The following is an 18,383-nucleotide window of genomic DNA, read 5'->3' as shown; positions in this document are numbered from 1 at the left end:
GATAGCTAGGAATTCTGGGAACTGCAGCCCCAAGAAATCCAGTGCTTGCTCCTAGGAATAGAAAAATTGTTTTAATGGTGAAAAGACGTAGGGAATGTCATAAAGAAATAAATTTCCTTCGTGTTATTTAAGTTATGTAGAAGGAGGACCACAGCTATGGTGCTTACTATAATTTTGCAAAGGGCTGAAGAATTAAGCGTCCCTTCCTAAGTCATAAAGTGCATAATATTTTTTCCACTCTATTAATGTGGAATCTATTGTTATGTGAGCTCATATTGTACTGGTATTAGATACGTAAAGCAACATTTACTAACATGTAATAAGATGCTGAATTCTGCCAAATCAGATTTATTGGTCACACAATTCCTAATGTTGCATACTCCACATTTCTTCAATCTTATAGTCCCTGGAAATGTTGGGACTGCCAGATTTCCAAACCAACATGACTGAAAACTAGGGATAGTAATAGCAATAGCCCTTAGACTTATATACCGCTTCACAGTGCTCTACAGCCCTCTCTAAGCGGTTTCCAGAGTCAGTCTCTTGCCCCCAACAATCTGGGTCCTCATTTTACCCAACTTGGAACGATGGAAGGCTGAGTCAACCTTGAGCCTGGTGGGATTTGAACTTGCCAAATTGCAGGCAGTCGGCAGTCAGCAGAAGTAGCCTGCAGTACTGCCCCACCAAGACTCCAATAAAGATTTAAGATCTGAGCCGCAAAAAGATACACAACCACTAGGTGGCAGCAAATAATTGCAGTAAGGGTCTTGTGTATTTAGGCTGCCATCTAGCAGCCAAAAGATACTTGCAGCCCAGATCTGATAGCCCTGTAGTGATCAGGGCTCTAATGTTGAGGTGATACAGATAATTGAGTCCAATGTTTCTGTTGCTAAGCAAGATGGTTGTTAAGTGAGTTTTGCCCCATTTTACAACCTTTCTTGCCCCAATAGCTAAGTGAATAACTGTTGTTAAGTTACCAACATGGTTATTAAGTGAATCCGGCTTCCCCATTGAATTTGTTTGTCAGAAGGTCACAAAAGGGGTTCACCGAACTGCCATAAATATGAGTCAGTTGCAGGAGTGGGTTCCTGCCAGTTCTAACCTCTTCTATAGAAGAGGTTCCACAAATCTACAGTGCCGTTTAGAACCAGTTCCAGCTCCCTCCCCCCCTCCCCCCCGCCCATCATCAAGATGAAGAGCGAGAGGAGGAATTCTGGGAGTTGAAGTCCACAAGTCTTAAAGCTGCCAAGTTTGAACACCCCTGGGGTTTTTTTTTCTAAAGGGTTAGGGGTGCAAGGGTCTTGTAACTTGACAGCTTTAAGACTTGCACACTTCAATGGCAGAGTTCCTGAGCCAACATGACTGGAGGAGGAATTCTGGGAGTTGAAGTCCACAAGTCTTAAAGCTGCCAAGTTTGAACACCTCTGGGGGTTTTTTTCTAAAAGGTTAGGGGTGCAAGGGTCTTGTAACTTGACGGCTTTAAAACTTGCGTGCTTCAAATGCCAGAGTTTCTGAGCCAACGTTTTGGTTCCTAAGCAAGAGCATTGTTAAGTGAGTTTCACCACATTTTACAAGTTGGTCACGCCCACCCAGTCTCATGGCTGGCAAGCCACTCCCACTCAGTCACATGGCTGGCAAGCCACTCCCACTCGGTCACATGCCTGGCAAGCCACACCCTCCTGGTCACATGGCCAGCAAGCCACTCCCACAAAGCAGGCCACACCTACAGAAGAGGTTCTAAAAAATTTTGAAACCCACCACTGGTCAGTTGCGAAGGACCTGAATTTTGATCACATGATCATGGGGATGCTGCAACGGTTGTAAGTGTGAAAAATGGTCATGCCACTCTTTTCAGCACTGTTGTAACTTTGGTTATTAAATGAACTCTAAGTCAAGGGCTACTCGTATTGAGTTCGGATGACCAGCAATAGAAATCCACAGCCTCATTAAAAGTTCTGCAATCCTCTTACTTGATTCTTTTCTAACTGTATGTGCCATAAATTGAACTGGGATCTTATGTGGGTTCCACCACAAAACCGCATCCGACTAAAGGGCGCTCGACGAAACCGCGTAGCTGACGTCATCACAGTGCGACAACAGCGCGGAGAAAAAAGCACGCTGTAAACGCTAAACCTAAAATTAACCCCTAAACCTAAACCTAACCCTCCTAAACCTAATCCTAAACCTAACCCTAAACCTAACCCTTAACCTAACCCTAAACCTAATCCTAACTCTTAACCTAACTCTAAACCTAACCCTAACCCTTAACCTAACCCTAACCCTAACCCTAACCCTAACCCTAACCCTAACCCTAACCCTAACCCTTAACCTAACCCTAACCCTAATCCTAAACCTAAACCTAAACCTAAACCTAACCCTTACCTTAACTTGAATCGGCTTGCTTTCAAAGCGCTATTTAAAGCGCCCTTCTTTCTCCGCGCTCGCTGTTGTTGCCCTGTTGATGACGTCAGCGACGCGGTTTAATCGGGCGCGCTTTAGTCGAGAGCGGTTTTGTCGTGCCACGCTTATGTGTACAAAGAGATTCTACCGTTGAGTGTCTAACACAACTTCAGATTCATACTTCCTGAACAGCATATTTCCCCCAGGCTATCTGGCAATTTACAGCTCAGACTGAGAAAGCCTTAGAAATCAGAGATAGTAAACCATCAGGCTATTTCAAACAATGCCTGGTACCGTATATAGCCAGGACTACGGTACCAGATTGGGACTGCAAGACCACACATGAGCACAAGATGGCAGCAAAGGGCCTCTTCAGAATCCCATTGCTGCCATCTACTGGCTCTCTTCAAGTTTTGTTATCCAAATTGGTGTTCTTAAAACAGGGATAGTCATATGCAAGATACTTAAAAAACCCAAGAAGGAAATCTCTGCTTTGGGCAATCCAAAGTCTTACATTTGACAAAAGCAGGCAACAAAGAATAGGAAGGAACACAGAAGAATTGTGGCATTTGTATAGTAAGCTTAACCAAGCCAGGTAAAAGTCTAGGAGAAACATCCACGCAATGTATTAAATTTGCTTAAAATTCTATGCCAACCCAGATTGGTTTTGATTCAACACGAGAACCCAGAATATTGGTCAACCAGTAGTGGGTTTCAAAAATTTTTAGAACCTCTTCTGTAGGTGTGACCTGCTTTGTGGGAGTGGCTTTCTAGGGTGATGACCTATCGACTATACCAACTGGCTGTTCTGACCGAGGCTTCCGGAGAGCATGAAGCAAACTCCTTGTCCCTTTTATTAATTGACTGTGAATTCTGCTCATTCACATCCAGCAAAGTCTTTCAAGGGAGGATTTACAGTCACAGACCTTATCTGGCTTGGAGAGCTGCCACGCCAATATTTGCAAAACTTGGCAAGGAGTCTCGGAGAGTCACAAACCAATTAAGCAAACTACTTGTCTCCTGCAAATTCCACCCCCCTTTCGCTCCTCTTTTATTTCCTCTTGGAGGGGGCCATTCATCATCCACCTGTGGCCTTACTCCCAAGTCAACCCCTGTTCTTTAGCTGTTCCCTTCGTCTGGCAACTCTGCGCATGCGCACCCTGGGAACAAGCTCCAGCTGTTCCTCTTCCTCACTGATGTCTGACTCTGAAGGCATCTGAGAACTGTTAGATGGCTCTGGCCCCCTCTCTGCCTCCGACACAGAGCCCTCATCAGAGCCTTCCCCAGACTCCAGGACTGGCCCAGGTTCCTCCCCAACCTCCTCACTGTCTGAATCTGCTGCCAGCTCTGCTGGTCACTGGCAGACCACAACACTGTCTCTCTCTAAATAGATGTTTACAGACATTTTTCATGCAGAACCTTGTGGTTTTACTACTCCAAGCTGCCCACTTGCAGTTTAGAAAGCTGAGGACAAATAAATTAGTAAAGCAAAAGGCACAGGTTTCGATATTTGGGGAAGGAAGACTCTAGAAGAGAGTTTGAAACAATTAATCACAACTTGGTGCCTTTGCAATAATTTGGAGCGACCACTTCCCAGTCTTCTAAACCAACATAGGTAGGCCTCAACTTACAATCATTTATTTAGTGACTGTTTGAAGTTAAAACAACACTGAAAAAAAGTGGAAGGAAGGATGCTTGGGGGAAAGCGAAAGTAACTTCTATATCTTAACGAGACGCTGCTTCAAGATCATTCAGCTGGGAAAAGAAGGCAGCTGCATACCAACCATTTGAAGTACTTGTTCTTTCAAAAATATTTTGCTTGAACCTGATTGGTCATGAGGAGGTCAGCCATGGGAGGCAGCTAAAGGAGGGAAAAGTTGAACTTAAAGCTTTTGGCACGCGATTCTCAGTTCTGGCTATGCTTTACTGCAGTAGAATTGACTTTTAATAAAATTATACCTTTCTCAATAAATGGAGCCAAGGATCGCTTCTGTTTAGAGGTTTAAGTGCAGGCAACTACCTGTTGACTAATACTAGGAACTGCTGTTTCAATACATCTGGAACAGAGGTGGGTTGTTCTCGGTTTGGCCCGGTTCAGCCGAACCGGTAGTGGAATTCAGGCCTGGGTTGCAGAACCGGCAGTGACCCAGGCCTGCCATGCCCCCGAACCAGTTCCCTCACCCCTGCTGAGCTGCTCCCATTTTGGTTTTTAGTGACTGCGTGTGCGCAGTTCACTGTAAATTGTTCTTCGCACGCGTGAAGAACAATTTACATTGAACGGCGCATGTGCATGCGCCTTGCCAACCAGTAGTAAAACCGGCAGCAAACCCCCCCCCCCCTCGATCTGGAAGATATCAACCTAGAGAAGTTTGGTTTAGGAGATAATGGAGATGGTACAGAAAGAAACCACTGTGCTTTAGGAGTGAGATGGAAGGAGAAATAGTTTGATATGGCGCACGCAGTGGTTAGAGTGCAGTACTGCAGGCCACTTCTGCTGACTGCCAGCTGACTGTAATTTGGCAGTTCAAATCTCACCAGGCTCAAGTTTGACTCAGCCTTCCATCCTTCCCAGGTGGATAAAATGAGGATCCAGATTGTTGGGGGCAAGAAGCTGACTCTGTAAACTGCTTAGAGAGGACTGCAAAACACTATATAAGTCTAAGTGCTATTCCTGTACCACCATACTGTGGACACCTGAGAATCAACGTGTTACTAGACATTCAGAAAGTTAACAATATTGGTGTAAAATAATCTTACATCTGAGATGAATCTTCCGGGCAGGTCAAGGGGTTTTCTAGTCCTTTGGCTAGCAAGATGATTTGGGAAAGTCTATAGGTACGTATGTTATATTTTGCAGAGACAGGTAATTGATTTTGCTTCCTAGGTGGTTGTAAAAGGTGATCACATGACCCCGGGACACTGCAACCGTCATAAATATGAACCAATTGCCAAATGTCCAAACTTTGATCATGGTCCCCAGGGATGCCGCAATAGTCGTGTGAAAAATGGTCACAAGTCACTTTTTTCAGTGCTGTTGTAACTTTGAACTGTCACTAGATGAACCTGTTGTAAGTTGAGGGCTACTAGATGCCTCCTTCTATATTGCCTTTGGATATTACTGTTATTATTTATTATTACTTAGTAAATTTAGATGCTGTCCATCTCACAGTTTGAGGCAACTCTGGGCACTTTGGTTTTGCAACTCACAATGGATTTTAGCTTACAAGGGTTCATCACATCATAGTAAATGCAATAGTTGTTCATGTGCTACCGGACTATTTACAAGCTAACATTATTATGGAGTTGGAGAACAGGAATCAGATAAGAGGTAGAATATGCATTCAGTTTCCAAAGAGCAAATGACTATCTCAATCTAGATAAAGGTAAAGTTTTCCCCTTGCACCTATGTGATAGTCTTTCCCGACTCTAGGGGGCAGTGCTCATCTCCATTTCAAAGCCGAAGAGCCAGCGCTGTCCGAAGACGTCTCCGTGGTCATGTGGCTGGCATGACTAGACGCCGAAGGTGCACGGAACGCTGTTACCTTCCCACCAAAGGTGGTTCCTATTTGTCTACTTGCATTTTTAACGTGCTTTCGAACTGCTAGGTTGGCAGAAGCTGGGGCAAGTTACGGGAGTTCACTCCGTTACGTGGCGCTAGGGATTCGAACTGCTGACCTTTCTGATAGACAAGCTCAGCGTCTGAGCCACTGAGCCCCCACATCCCTTTTCAATCTGTGGTTGCACAAATAGGAATTGGGATGTCTGTGGAAATTCTCAGTCACCCAGGTCATCGTTATCTCAAAGGTTCTTTTCTTCTTCAAAAGGCAACTGGCCCAATTTTTTTTTCTTTCAAAAGGAAGAAGAAAATGTTTAGCAGATGAACTGATGAAGCTTCTTGGATGAGAAGCAAAATGTTTTCTTCTTCTTCTACCTCAAAGGGGGGGGGGGGAACAGAAGAAGAAAAAAGCACCTTTGAAATAAAATGGGATGATGATTAGACAAACAGGAAAAAAGAGGGGGGGTATATATGTTATTTCATTTCATTTCATTTCCCTTTATTTGTATGCCGCCCTTTTCCCTGGGGGGACTCAGGGAGGCTCACAGTTCAAAAAGAGGGGGGGGGAGGACAAACAATTTCCAACATAAAAGCAATACAACATATTAAAAAACACAACAGTCACACAATTCGAGTGGGGTTAGAATCTTAACCCCAGGCCAGCCGGGACAGCCAGATCTTTAAGGCAGCGCGGAAGGACTGGAGGGTGGTGAGGGTCCGAATCTCCATGGGGAGTTCGTTCCAGAGGGTCGGAGCAGCCATCGAGAAGGCTCTCCTCCGAGTAGTTGCCAGTCTACACTGGCTGGATGATGGAATTCGGAGGAGGCCTAATCTATGCGATCGTATCGGTCTGGTGGAGGTAATTGGCAGTAGGCGGTCTCTCAAGTTATGACTCCCTAAGCTTTTGAAAGCATCAGTTATGTCTCTTGCTGTAGTCCCTGGTCCTTAAAAGCTTACTACTATCTAAGTGGAATTAAAGATTTTGCAAACTCTCAGATAGATTTCTTTACGACTCGATGTAACCAATCTCAGATAAACAGGGCAGACAGATAGTTGATAAATATCCAGAATGGTATTTCTGATTTCAATAAAGGAGAATAGCAGTGTTCCAATATCTCAGGGGCTGCCACAAAGAAGAGGGCGTCAAACTATTCTCCAAAGCACCTGAGGGCAGGACAAGAAGCAATGGGTGGAAACTAATCAAGGAGAGAAGCAACTTAGAACTAAGGAGAAATTTCCTGACAGTTAGAACAATTAACCAATGGAACAGAATTTGCCTCCAGAACTTGTGAATGCCCCAACACTGGAAGTCTTTAAGAAGATGTTGGATAACCGTTTGTCTGAAACGGTATAGGGTTTCCTGCCTAGGCAGGGGGTTGGACTAGAAGACCTCCAAGGTCCCACCCAACTCTGTTATTCTATTCTATTCTATTCTATTCTAATGTTCACAGCTCAGGATTGAACCATGAGGTCCTTGGTGCTCTATGAGCTTGTTTTTTTTTCCCCTTGCAGACGTTTCATCACCCAAACTAGGTAACGTCATCAATGCTAAGCCTAGTTTGGCCAATGAAATGTCTGCAAGAAAAAACAGCCAAGCTCAGAAATCACTAAGGACCCCTTGTTTCTGATTTTTTATTCAGTCTTTTGGCTTATCATAACATGCCACACCAGAAATTAAGCAACCCCTCCAATCACCTTATTAATCCCCCCCATAATATTTTTGATATTTGTGTATTTGTATGTAATATTTTTACACATAACGTTTTTGCATCTTCTGATTTATCACTTTGTTGCTTGTATTGTACACTGAGAGCTTCTATACTGGAAACAAATTCCTTGTGGGTCCAATCACACTTGGCCAATAAAGAATTCTGTTCTGTTCTGTTTTATTCTATTCTATTTCTATTCTAATTCCATTCCATTCCATTCCATTCCATTCCATTCTATTCTATTCTATTCTATTCTATTCTATTTCTATTCTAATTCCATTCGATTCGATTCCATTCTATTTCTATTCTAGTTCCATTCCATTCTATTCTATTCTATTCTAATTATATTCTATTCTATTTCTATTCTAATTCCATTCCATTCCATTCATTTCTATTTCTATTTCTATTTCTATTTCTATTTCTATTTCTATTTCTATTTCTATTTCTATTTCTATTTCTTCTATTTCTATTTCTATTATTTCTATTTCCATTCCATTCCATTCCTATTTCTATTTCTATTTCTATTCTAATTCCATTCTATTCTATTCTATTCTATTCTATTTCTATTTCTATTTCTATTTCTATTTCTATTTCTATTTCTATTTCTATTTCTATTTCTATTTCTATTTCTATTTCTATTTCTATTCTAATTCCATTCCATTCTATTCCTATTCTATTTCTATTTCTATTTCTATTTCTATTTCTATTTCTATTTCTATTTCTATTTCTATTTCTATTTCTATTTCTATTATTTCTATTCTAATTCCATTCCATTCTATTCTATTTCTATTTCTATTCTAATTCCATTCTATTCTATTCTAACTCCATTCTATTCTATTCCTATTCTATTCCTATTTCTATTTCTATTTCTATTTCTATTTCTATTATTTCTATTTCTATTTCTATTTCTATTTCTATTTCTATTTCTATTCTAATTCCATTCTATTCTATTCTAATTCCATTCTATTCTATTCCTATTCTATTTCTATTTCTATTCCTATTTCTATTCTAATTCCATTCCATTCTATTTCTATTTCTATTTCCATTCCTATTCCTATTCCTATTCCTATTTCTATTCTAATTCAATTCCATTCTATTCTATTTCTATTCTAATTCCATTCCATTCCATTCCATTCTATTCTATTCTATTCCTATTCTAATGCCATTCCATTCTCCCTCACCCCTTTCTAATGTCCATTTCAATTTACTTAAAAGTCTATTGTTTCCTCTTTCCCTTTCTTCTTTCAGACTTTTTTTTTAAAATTAAAAGCATCAGAAGTAATCTTTCCTACAATGAACTCCTTGGCCAGCCAAACCCAGGTCTCTACAGGCTGGAGGAAGGTTTGTTTGGGGTTTTTAATTCGGAGTTTTGCAAATGTTTCCCTCCTGCTTTTATGCACAAGATTTGAGACCCAATTTTTGCAACTGCTTTCCATTCTATCCCATCTCTCTCTCCCTCTCTCATTCTCTCCCTCCCTCTCCCTCTCTCTCTCTCTCCCTGGCTTGCTTTCTCTGTCTCATTTGACAGGCAAATTTGCAGACGTAGCCCCGGGATAACAACCTCGTTTGACAGTCAATTAACCGTGAATAGTCAAAGCCGAGACAGTTTGCATTACATAAATGGAAAATTACATTCCCCCCTCCCCCCTCCCATCTTTTCTGTCTCCCCTGAAACAAAACCTCTCTTTCCTTACAACCCTCCCTGGCAATACCCAACTTAGTATCAAAACTTCTAATCACGTTTTTTTTCCCTCTCTCTCTCTCTCTCTCCCTCCCTCCCCTCCCCAAAACCCTTGGAGACATTTAGCAATCAGTAAAAGGTGGTTCCATTTAATTTGTATAATGTAATTTTTGTCAATGTATTATACATTTTGTGTAGAGATCATTATCACGGAGATAATATAAATGTTGCCTTAGATCTCATAAAACACCTTTAATGTCTCTCTGACAGATATTAAAAGCAATAAGCTGTGATCCTTTTTAATGGAAGGTTTCAAAGAGAACATTTCAATTATTGTCATTTTATGCCGGTTTCCCCCACCCTCCCCTTTCCCAGCCTGCTCCATTGTGTAACCTGATATATTTCCGAAATTTCTTGCTAAAATATGACCCGCAATTAATATTCTTATTGCTATTAACACGGTGGCACCTCTGCTTATTTGTATTTTGCTCTTAGTTATTCCATCTATTAAGAATTGTTCTATTTTTATTTTTTGGGGGGGGGAAGGGAGGGGGAAATCCTACGAAATATTCAGTCGTTTGATTAAGAATTTTCAAGAGGAGATTCTTTGCATGCCAAGGAGGGAACAGACCCAGTGGAAATCGGTAGGCTTACTTTCAAGTAAACACGTCGAGGGGAGTTCTGGGTTTGATTCCTGCTCCTTTCAACACCCACCTGCTATGTTTCTCCAAAAGTCCCCGGGATGGTCGGCCTCTGTGATGAAAAAACTGTGTTCCTTGTTCTTATCTAAACACAAAGGAAACAAGGAACAAAACGTAAATGCGGGAAGTCCTTGATTTACAACAGTTCACTTCGTGACAGCTCAAAGTTACGACGACGCTGGAAAAAAAGCGACTTGCAACCATTTTTCACACTTCTGACCATTGCAGCATCCAGTAACGTGATTTAAATTCGGATGCTTGACAACTGACTCATATTTATGACGGTTTGCAGTGCCCCGGGATCCCCTTTTGCGACTTTTTGACAAGCCGAGTCAATGTGGGAAAACCAGATTCACTTAACAACTGTGTTACTAATTTAACAACGTGACACAGGGCAAAATTCACTTAACCAATTTCTCACTTAGCACCATGAATTCTGGGCTCAATAGTGGTCGTAACTTGAGGATTGCTTGCATTGCCCAAAACGGAGAAACCTCCTTAACACTTCTGTTGAAACGGGAAGAAGAGGCACTCAGAATGAGTGAGGTGTTATACAGGTAGTCCTTGACTTACAGCAGTCCGTTTAGTGACCATTCAAAGTGACAGCGGCGCTGAAAAGAGTGACTTATGACTGTTTTTTACACTTACGACTGTGGCAGCCTCCCCGTGGACACGTAATCAAAATCCAGATGCTTGGCAACTGGCTGGTGCTTATGACGGTTGCAGTGTCCAAGGGGTCGCATGTTTCCCTTTGGCGATTTTCTGACAAGCAAAGTCAGAATAGGGAAGCCAAATTCATTTAAGAACCGTGTTGGTAGCGTAACCGCGGCAATGATTCGCTTAAAAAGTGTGACAGCCAATGTCGTTAAATGAGGCAAAACTCGCTTGAAAACCATCTTGCTCAGCAACGGAAATTTTCTGGCCTTGATTGTGGTCGTAAATCAAAAACTACCTGTATTCCATTGCTGGTGTCTTATTCTTCACATACTAACCACGTTCATACGACAACCCTTATACTCACATCACTTAGAAATCGAGGGGTTATATTGACCCAGCAAGGACGAACAGGGATATCCACAAGAGCAGAATCAGGAAAGTGAAGATGGCAGCTGTGACGGTACAATCAAAGCACCGCTAGAATCATTGTCTTTGGTCCGGGCGTTGAGGGCGCGCCATCACTGGAGGAGCACCCACAACAAGCCAGTGGTCAGTTACAGGCGGTATGCCCCGGTATGGGCATACCGTGCCTACCCAGAGCACCGGGTACCGTTCTGTTACGGTGTTACGGAGGGCCCACCTGCCCACCAGAGCTCCTTACCTGTATTTGAGCTCTTTGGCACTTCCGCGCACGGAGCGGATGGTGCCTGCGCGACGCTCCGACGAGCAGCTGGAGCGTCGCGGAGGCTTGCGGAGTCATCACAAGAGGTAAGGATGAATCCGCACGCTGTATGTAGTGGACGCCGAGCCCCATTGCAACCATAATGGCTGCAGTGGGATACGGAACCCACCACTGCAACAAGCTCTCACTGGAGGAGCACCCACAAGAAGCCAGTGGTGGGTTGTAGGCAGTATGCCCTGGTACGGCTGTACCGGTACCTGCCCGGAGCACCGGGTACTGTTCCGGTACAGGGGTGCTCCGGAGGGTCCACCCACCTGCCCGAGTTCCTTACCTGTATTTGAGCTCTTTGGCACTTCCGTGCATGGAGCGGATGGTGCCTGCACGATGCTCCGCCGAGCAGCTGGAGCATCGCGGGGGTGTCGCAAGAGGTAAGGACGCATGCGCGCGCTGCACGCATTCATGTAGTGGACACTGGGCCCCATTACAACCATACCGGTTGCAATGGGATCCGGAACCCGCCACTGCAACAAGCTCTCACCAACCCAGGCTCAGGAAGAAATTGGACAAACAAGATTTTGGTGTCTTAGCTCGTTCTAATGCTACATTCTAATTTCTTATAATATGTTCTCTAATGATTTCTGTACTTCTGTATCAGTGTTCTCTCTCTCCACTGGATTCTCCCCTCTCTCTATCGCTGTCCTCTCCAAGGTCCGTCTTTGCTGCTGACAGCCTCCGGGCACGAAAAATCAGACCGGGAGAACAGAGACTCGTTTCCCCGTAACTGCTCCAATGTGACGTCACCCCGGAGGTTGTGTTTTTCTTTCTGTTTTTAAAGATTAAAATGTTCAATAAAAACTATTAAAAAAAGAAACTGGACAACCATTTGGCCATAACGTTATAAAGCGGGGATGGCAAACCTTTTCGGCACCAAGTGGCCAAAAAAGAGAGCACTTCGCGGGCGCTCGTCTTGGCCATGGCGAGGAAAAGGAGCTGCCCAGAGGGCACGTGCGTGCTGGAAAATGAACTTCTGGTTTCCGGCGCGCGCATGTGCACTGTCCAGGAAGTCTTCTGGTTACTGCCGCGCATTCAAACGTACCGATTAGCTGGCTGGTGCATACGCTCACGCGGGAAAACGGAAGAGCAGCTCTTCCGGTTTCCTGCACAAAGCTGATCGTCGTGTGAGTATGCGTGCCAGAAACCCGGAAGAGGAATGGGTGATGCCGCACACGCCAGGCAACGTGGCTCCACATGTCACTTCGGGCACCACAGCTATAGGGTCTATTGCTTGATGAGCAAGTTAAGACTAGAGCCGAGGTGGCGCAGTGGTTAAATGCAGCACTGCAGGCTGCTACAGCTGATTGCAGTTCTGCAGTTCGGCTGTTCAAATCCCACCGGCTCAGGGTTGACTCAGCCTTCCATCCTTCCGAGGTGGGTAAAATGAGGACCCGGATTGTTTTGGGGGGCAATATGCTGACTCTGTAAACCGCTTAGAAAGGGCTGAAAGCCCTATGAAGCGGTTTATAAGTCTAACTGCTATTGCTATTGCTATTACTAGAAGACCTCAGAGGTTCCCTTCCATCTCTGCTCTTTCCTGTATTTTGTATCTTGACTTTATTTGACCGTGCCTTGTGGATAGCCCTGCTAAGTGTGGCGAGGGTTAATCTTGCAAACATATGCTACACAGGTAGTCCTCGACTTATAGCAGTTCATTTAGTGACCGTTCCAAGTTGTGGCATCCCAAAAAAGGGACTTGTGACTGTTTTCCACGCTTACGACCCTTGCAGCATCCCCATGGCCACATGATCAAAATTCAGATGCTTGGCCACTGGTTCACATTTATGACGGTCGCAGTGTCCCTGGGGTCACGTGATGCCCTTTTGTGACCTTCGGACAAGCAGAGTCAGTGTGGAAGGCAGATTCACTTAACAACCATGTGACTAACTTTACGAAATTGCAATGATTCACTTAACAGCTGTGGCAAGAAAGAGTGTACAATGGGGCAGAAATCATTTAAGAAATATTTCACTTAACAACATACATTTTTGGGTTCAGTTGTGGTCGTAACTCGAGGACTACCGGTATATGACAGAATGTGCCACGAATGAAGGTCGTTTGGTCAGCGAGTGGCTCATATCGCACGAAGCCAGAAAATGGGTTAATTCAGTGATCGGGTTAGGCATCTTGCGAAGGCAACTATTATGCTACTGAATTTCTCTTCCTCCTCTTTCACATTTTCTCATTAAATATAAATTAGATCAAGACAGAACAGCTCTATTTATCCATAAAAGAGATAAAGAGAGAAGCTAGCTATCAATAAAAAAAAGAGATGGAGAGAACACATTTATCTAGCTGTAAGAAATAAATGTTAAAATGGATACAAATGGAGAGATATGTCTCTCCTCTCAATATCCATCATCCCCATCCCCACACACACACATATACACAAACACAAAGGCACACAAACACGTGTTGTTTAAGGTTCAGAATCTCGAGACTGAGGCTTTTCAGGAACTACACGGCAGGAGCGAAACAGTTTGGGGTCTGTTTTAGGGGATGCAAGTCCCGTTTTGCTCCCTCCAGGGGGGAAACACAATAGGAATCCGTTGCGTTGCCTTGCCTGAGAAATTATCTTCCTTGGAAGAAGAGAGGCTGACAGGGAGGGCTTCCTTGTTCTTCGGAATCTGCCAGCATGGAAAGAAATAAACAACAAGCAAAAATTAGAAAAGAAAAAAAGAAGGAAGGAAGGAAACTCCCACCCCCAATTCAGTTAATCAATTAGTAACAGTGAAAGAACATTAGTGGTGGGTGAGAGAGAGAGAGAAAGAGAGAGGGAGGGAGGGAGGGAAGGAGAATAACACATCCAGGCTAAATCTCGGATCAAGAATTGTGGCTGCTTTCATTGGGATTCACCCAGTTCGCACCACTTCGGAAGAACCAGTTGTTAAGTTTCTGAAATGCTTGGCCTTATTTTCGGGGAGGTCTTATTATTTTTGAGGTGCAGGAGGCAGCGAGCGTGGTCACCTCATGGCTGCTGCTGTGTTGCAATATTTCCGGGGAGGGCTTATTTTTTGGGGGAAGGCTTATTTTAGCACATGCGCTCAAAAGCCCGATGGGGCTTAGTATCCGGGGAGGTCTTATTCTCAGGGAAACAGGGTACCGTATTACTTAGTTACTTGTTTACTTAAGAAAATTGATAATGTTACAAGTCAACATATTGTCAGGCCCTGCAATTATATTCCTTTTAGAATTTTGGCCTGCCACACTTTCTCTTATTTCATTATGCTGTTTCAATAGTATAGTTCATGGGAGGAGGGAATAGACAGGAGTAGGATTGTGGAATGTATTGTTGTCGTTCTTTTCTAGAAGACCAAGGTCATCTTTTGTCTCCGCACTTTTACACCTGACCGGAAGCAGCTGAGTGTGGGTGCCAACGTGGAAGAAGAAGATTGGACCATGTGATGGATTGTGGGTGTGGGGACAAGATCATGAACTTTTAACTGGGTGGGATTCTGATGTAATTTCCAGAATTGGGATTTACACATATACTCAATTTGTAACCTAGCTTACAAATCAACGGCTATGAAGGGTGACAATGGATTGGATCCCAATTGTGGTTTTGAGCTGAATATATAAATCTCCGTGGCACGACAAAACCACGAAGCCCTTATCTGCGGAGACATAAGCGCGTCGCTAAAGCCGCGACGTCATCATCGCGCGTCATCACCGCCGCGACAACAGCGCGGCAACAGAAGGGTGCTTTAAAACGGCGCTGCGGCAGAAAGCCGATTTCCATTAAGGTAAGGGTTAGGATTAGGTTTAGGGGTTTGTTTTAGGGTTAGGTTTAGGGTTAGGTTTAGGGTTAGGTTTAGGGTTAGGTTTAGGGTTAGGTTTAGGGTTAGGTTTAGGGTTAGGTTTAGGGTTAGGTTTAGGGTTAGGTTTAGGGTTAGGTTTAGGGTTAGGTTTAGGGTTAGGGGTAGGTTTAGGGTTAGGTTTCGGGTTAGGGTTAGGGTTAGGGTTAGGGTTAGGGTTAGGGGTAGGTTTAGGGTTAGGTTTACGTTTAGGGTTAGGTTTAGGGTAGTGAGTGCTTGGGAATGTGCGGATTTGCCCTCCGCGATTATGTCATCGCGGTAGGGTCGCGTTTTTCCTTAGCGCTTTGAACGGCGCGAATTAGTCTTCGTGCTTATGTCTCCGCGGATAAGGGCTTCGCGGATTTGTGGTGGAACCATAAATCTCACTAACGTGGGGGCCTTTTCTTGAATTGAAAAAGATCAACTTCAGAGATTCACCATCACCACCACCAATGTACTTAGGTTTTGTGTTGTAATGGGGTGTGAGAATGACCTTGGGAAATTGTGTATGGAGATTCTCAGCCATCCAGGTTGTCCCAAAGGAGCAAAGGCAACTGGACTTCCTAGTTTTTTCTTTGAAGACGTTTGGCTTCTCATTCAAGAAGCTCTGAAGCTTCAAGAGCTGGAAATAAAAGTTGCCTCTTGAAAAAAGCACCTCTGGGACTTGGAAAATTGTGTAGGATGGGAAGGTACCGGGATAATCAGATAAGAGGAGACACAGCCCACAACTGCATAACAGGCAGAGAAAGAGATTCAGAAAGAATTCTCCCTCTAACTTATCAGTCTGCAAAGGAAATGGCAGGAGATTTCTACCTTCAGCCTTACAAGATTCCTTTAATGTAGCCTTACAATACAATAGAATTATTAGTCCACCTGGTCACCTTTCTGCCTAGTCTATCTACCTGGTGATCTTTAGGGTTACCGGAATGTGGTCCACCAATCTCCAGATCACCACCAGATGGCAGCAAAGAGATGGCCGTTGTTTGCCTTTGCTGGCATCGAGAGGTTGTGTGGATGTCTGCAGAGCCAAGTCTGGTAAGCTGGCATAACTATTGGCTCTGTTGAATTCAGAGATGCTGAGAACAAAAGAGGGGAAGGCAGGGGTGAAATCCTGCAGGTTCTGACAAGTTCTGGAGAAGACGGTAGCGGAAATTTTGAGTAGTTCGGAGAACCTTCACTTAAAAATATCACTTCTGGCTGGCCCCAGCATGGGGTGGGAATGGAGATTTTGCAGTATCCTTCCCCTCCCCTGGAGTGGGAGGGAATGGGAATTTTGCAGTATCTTTCCCCCTGCAGTGGGAGGGAATGGGGATTTTGCAGTATCTTTCCCCTGGAGTGAGAGGGAATGGGGACTTTCCCTTCCCTGGAGTGGGAGGGAATGGAGATTTTGCAGTATCCTTCTCCTGGCGTGGGATGGGAATGGAGATTTTATACTATCCTTTCCCTGGAGTGGGAGGGAATGGGGATTTTGCAGTATCCTTCCCCTGGAGACGGAGGGAATGGAGATTTTGCAGCATCTTTCCCCTGGAGTGGGGAGGGAATAAGGATTTTGCAGTATCCTTTCCCCGGCATGGGGAGGGAATGGGGATTTTGCAGTATCCTTCTCCTGCAGTGGGAGGGAATGGAGATTTTGCAGTATTCTTCCCCTAGAGTGGGAGGGAATGGAGAATTTGCAGTATCCTTCCCCTGCAGTGGGAGGGAATGGGGACTTTCTAGTATCCTTGCCCTGGAGTGGGAGGGAATGGAGATTTTGCAGTATCCTTCCCCTGGAGAGGGAGGGAATGGAGATTTTGCAGATGTGTGAAAATTGTAAAAGTAAGAATTGGTTGTTGAAGTTACTTTTTCATCACCACCACGACTGCAAATATTCACCAAGCGAGGACTAACTATATTTTTTTCAACTTCTCCATCTAATTTTTCCTCCCTGAGCTGCCCTGGCGCTCTTCCATCTAAGTCCAATCCATATCTCACGCTACTTAGCTTTTTCGAAATCAACCAATCCAGATGTGGACACCTTCTGTCGATTATAAGGTTATTTTGGGGGATCTAGAAGTAGACAGTTGGCTCCAGACGTAACTAAAGGAGACCCACCAAAATCAATGGATTTAAGGCTCTACTTAAAATGATGGCTGAGATCCAGTCCGACATTGGCATGTGATGGTAATTTGATTGATTCACCAGACATTAAATGTTCTTGCAGAACATAACCTGCCCATTGGTGGGATTCAATTTTTTTTTTTACTATCAGTTCTGTGGGCATGGCTTGGTGGGCGTGGCAGGGGAAGGATACGGTAAAATCCCCATTCCCTCCCCACCCCACTAACCTGCTTTCCAGCTCCGTTCTCCTGTCCAGGGCAACAAAAGAAGATCAGCTAGGAGGCAGCAGGGGCGCGGCCAGCCTATTTGCCGGTGAATAGGTGGTGGTGGGACCAGTCAAAGGTGGCATTTACCAGTTCTCCAAACTACTCAAAATTTCTGCTACTTGTTCTCCAGAACTGAATAAAATAGAATAGAATAACAGAGCTGGAAGGGATCTTGGAGATCTTCTAGTCCAACCTCCTGCCTAGTCAGGAAACATTATATCGTTTCAGACAAATGGCTATCCAACATCTTCTGAAAAACTTCCAGTGTTGGAGCATTCACGACTTCTGGAGGCAGGTTGTTGGTCAGAACCTGCTGAATACCACCTCTGATTGTGGGTATATGTTTACTTCTGCCATGTTCTCATCACACGCTAAACAAATAAACAATAACCGATTTGGCTTTTAAGGAAATAAAGACTTCTTAAAACTATATAACCTCCTCTATTTACTTTTCTGGTTTTATTTTACTGGTTAGAACCTGCTGAATATCACCTCTGACTTGTTCCCCTAAGCCAGGGATGTCCAAACTTGGGAACTTTAAGAATTACGGACTTCAATTCCCAAAATTCCCCAGCCAGCATGGCTGGCTGAAGAATTCAGGGAATTGAAGTTCACAGATCTTAAAGTTGACAAGCATGGACACTTCCACCCTAGGCTTATTTGAATAAAAACAATGGGATGCAAAGTATCTCCTTCTAACATCCCATTTATTTGCAGAAATGACTCTGGGTCAGTGGTGGGATCCTACCGGTTCGGACTGGTTCAGCTGAACCAGTAGTGGTTTGG

At 43.9% G+C, this 18,383-nt stretch overlaps 1 protein-coding gene across 1 annotated transcript in view; it reads right to left on the bottom strand.

Annotated features, from left to right (window-relative positions):
* SKOR2 (SKI family transcriptional corepressor 2) overlaps positions 1-18,383 on the bottom strand; it is a 56,571-nt gene that overhangs the window by 24,441 nt on the left and 13,747 nt on the right. The window contains exons 2-4 of the mRNA XM_032213907.1: positions 16,157-16,310; positions 14,004-14,067; positions 10,061-10,132 (exon numbers count right to left, since the gene is read on the bottom strand). Coding sequence (XP_032069798.1) covers positions 10,061-10,132; positions 14,004-14,067; positions 16,157-16,310 — 290 coding nt within the window. The remainder of the gene's footprint in view (positions 1-10,060; positions 10,133-14,003; positions 14,068-16,156; positions 16,311-18,383) is intronic.

The sequence above is a fragment of the Thamnophis elegans genome, chromosome 3 (genome assembly GCF_009769535.1).
Source record: "Thamnophis elegans isolate rThaEle1 chromosome 3, rThaEle1.pri, whole genome shotgun sequence".
Lineage (NCBI taxonomy): Eukaryota > Metazoa > Chordata > Lepidosauria > Squamata > Colubridae > Thamnophis > Thamnophis elegans.
This window is presented reverse-complemented; position numbering and strand designations above follow the sequence as displayed.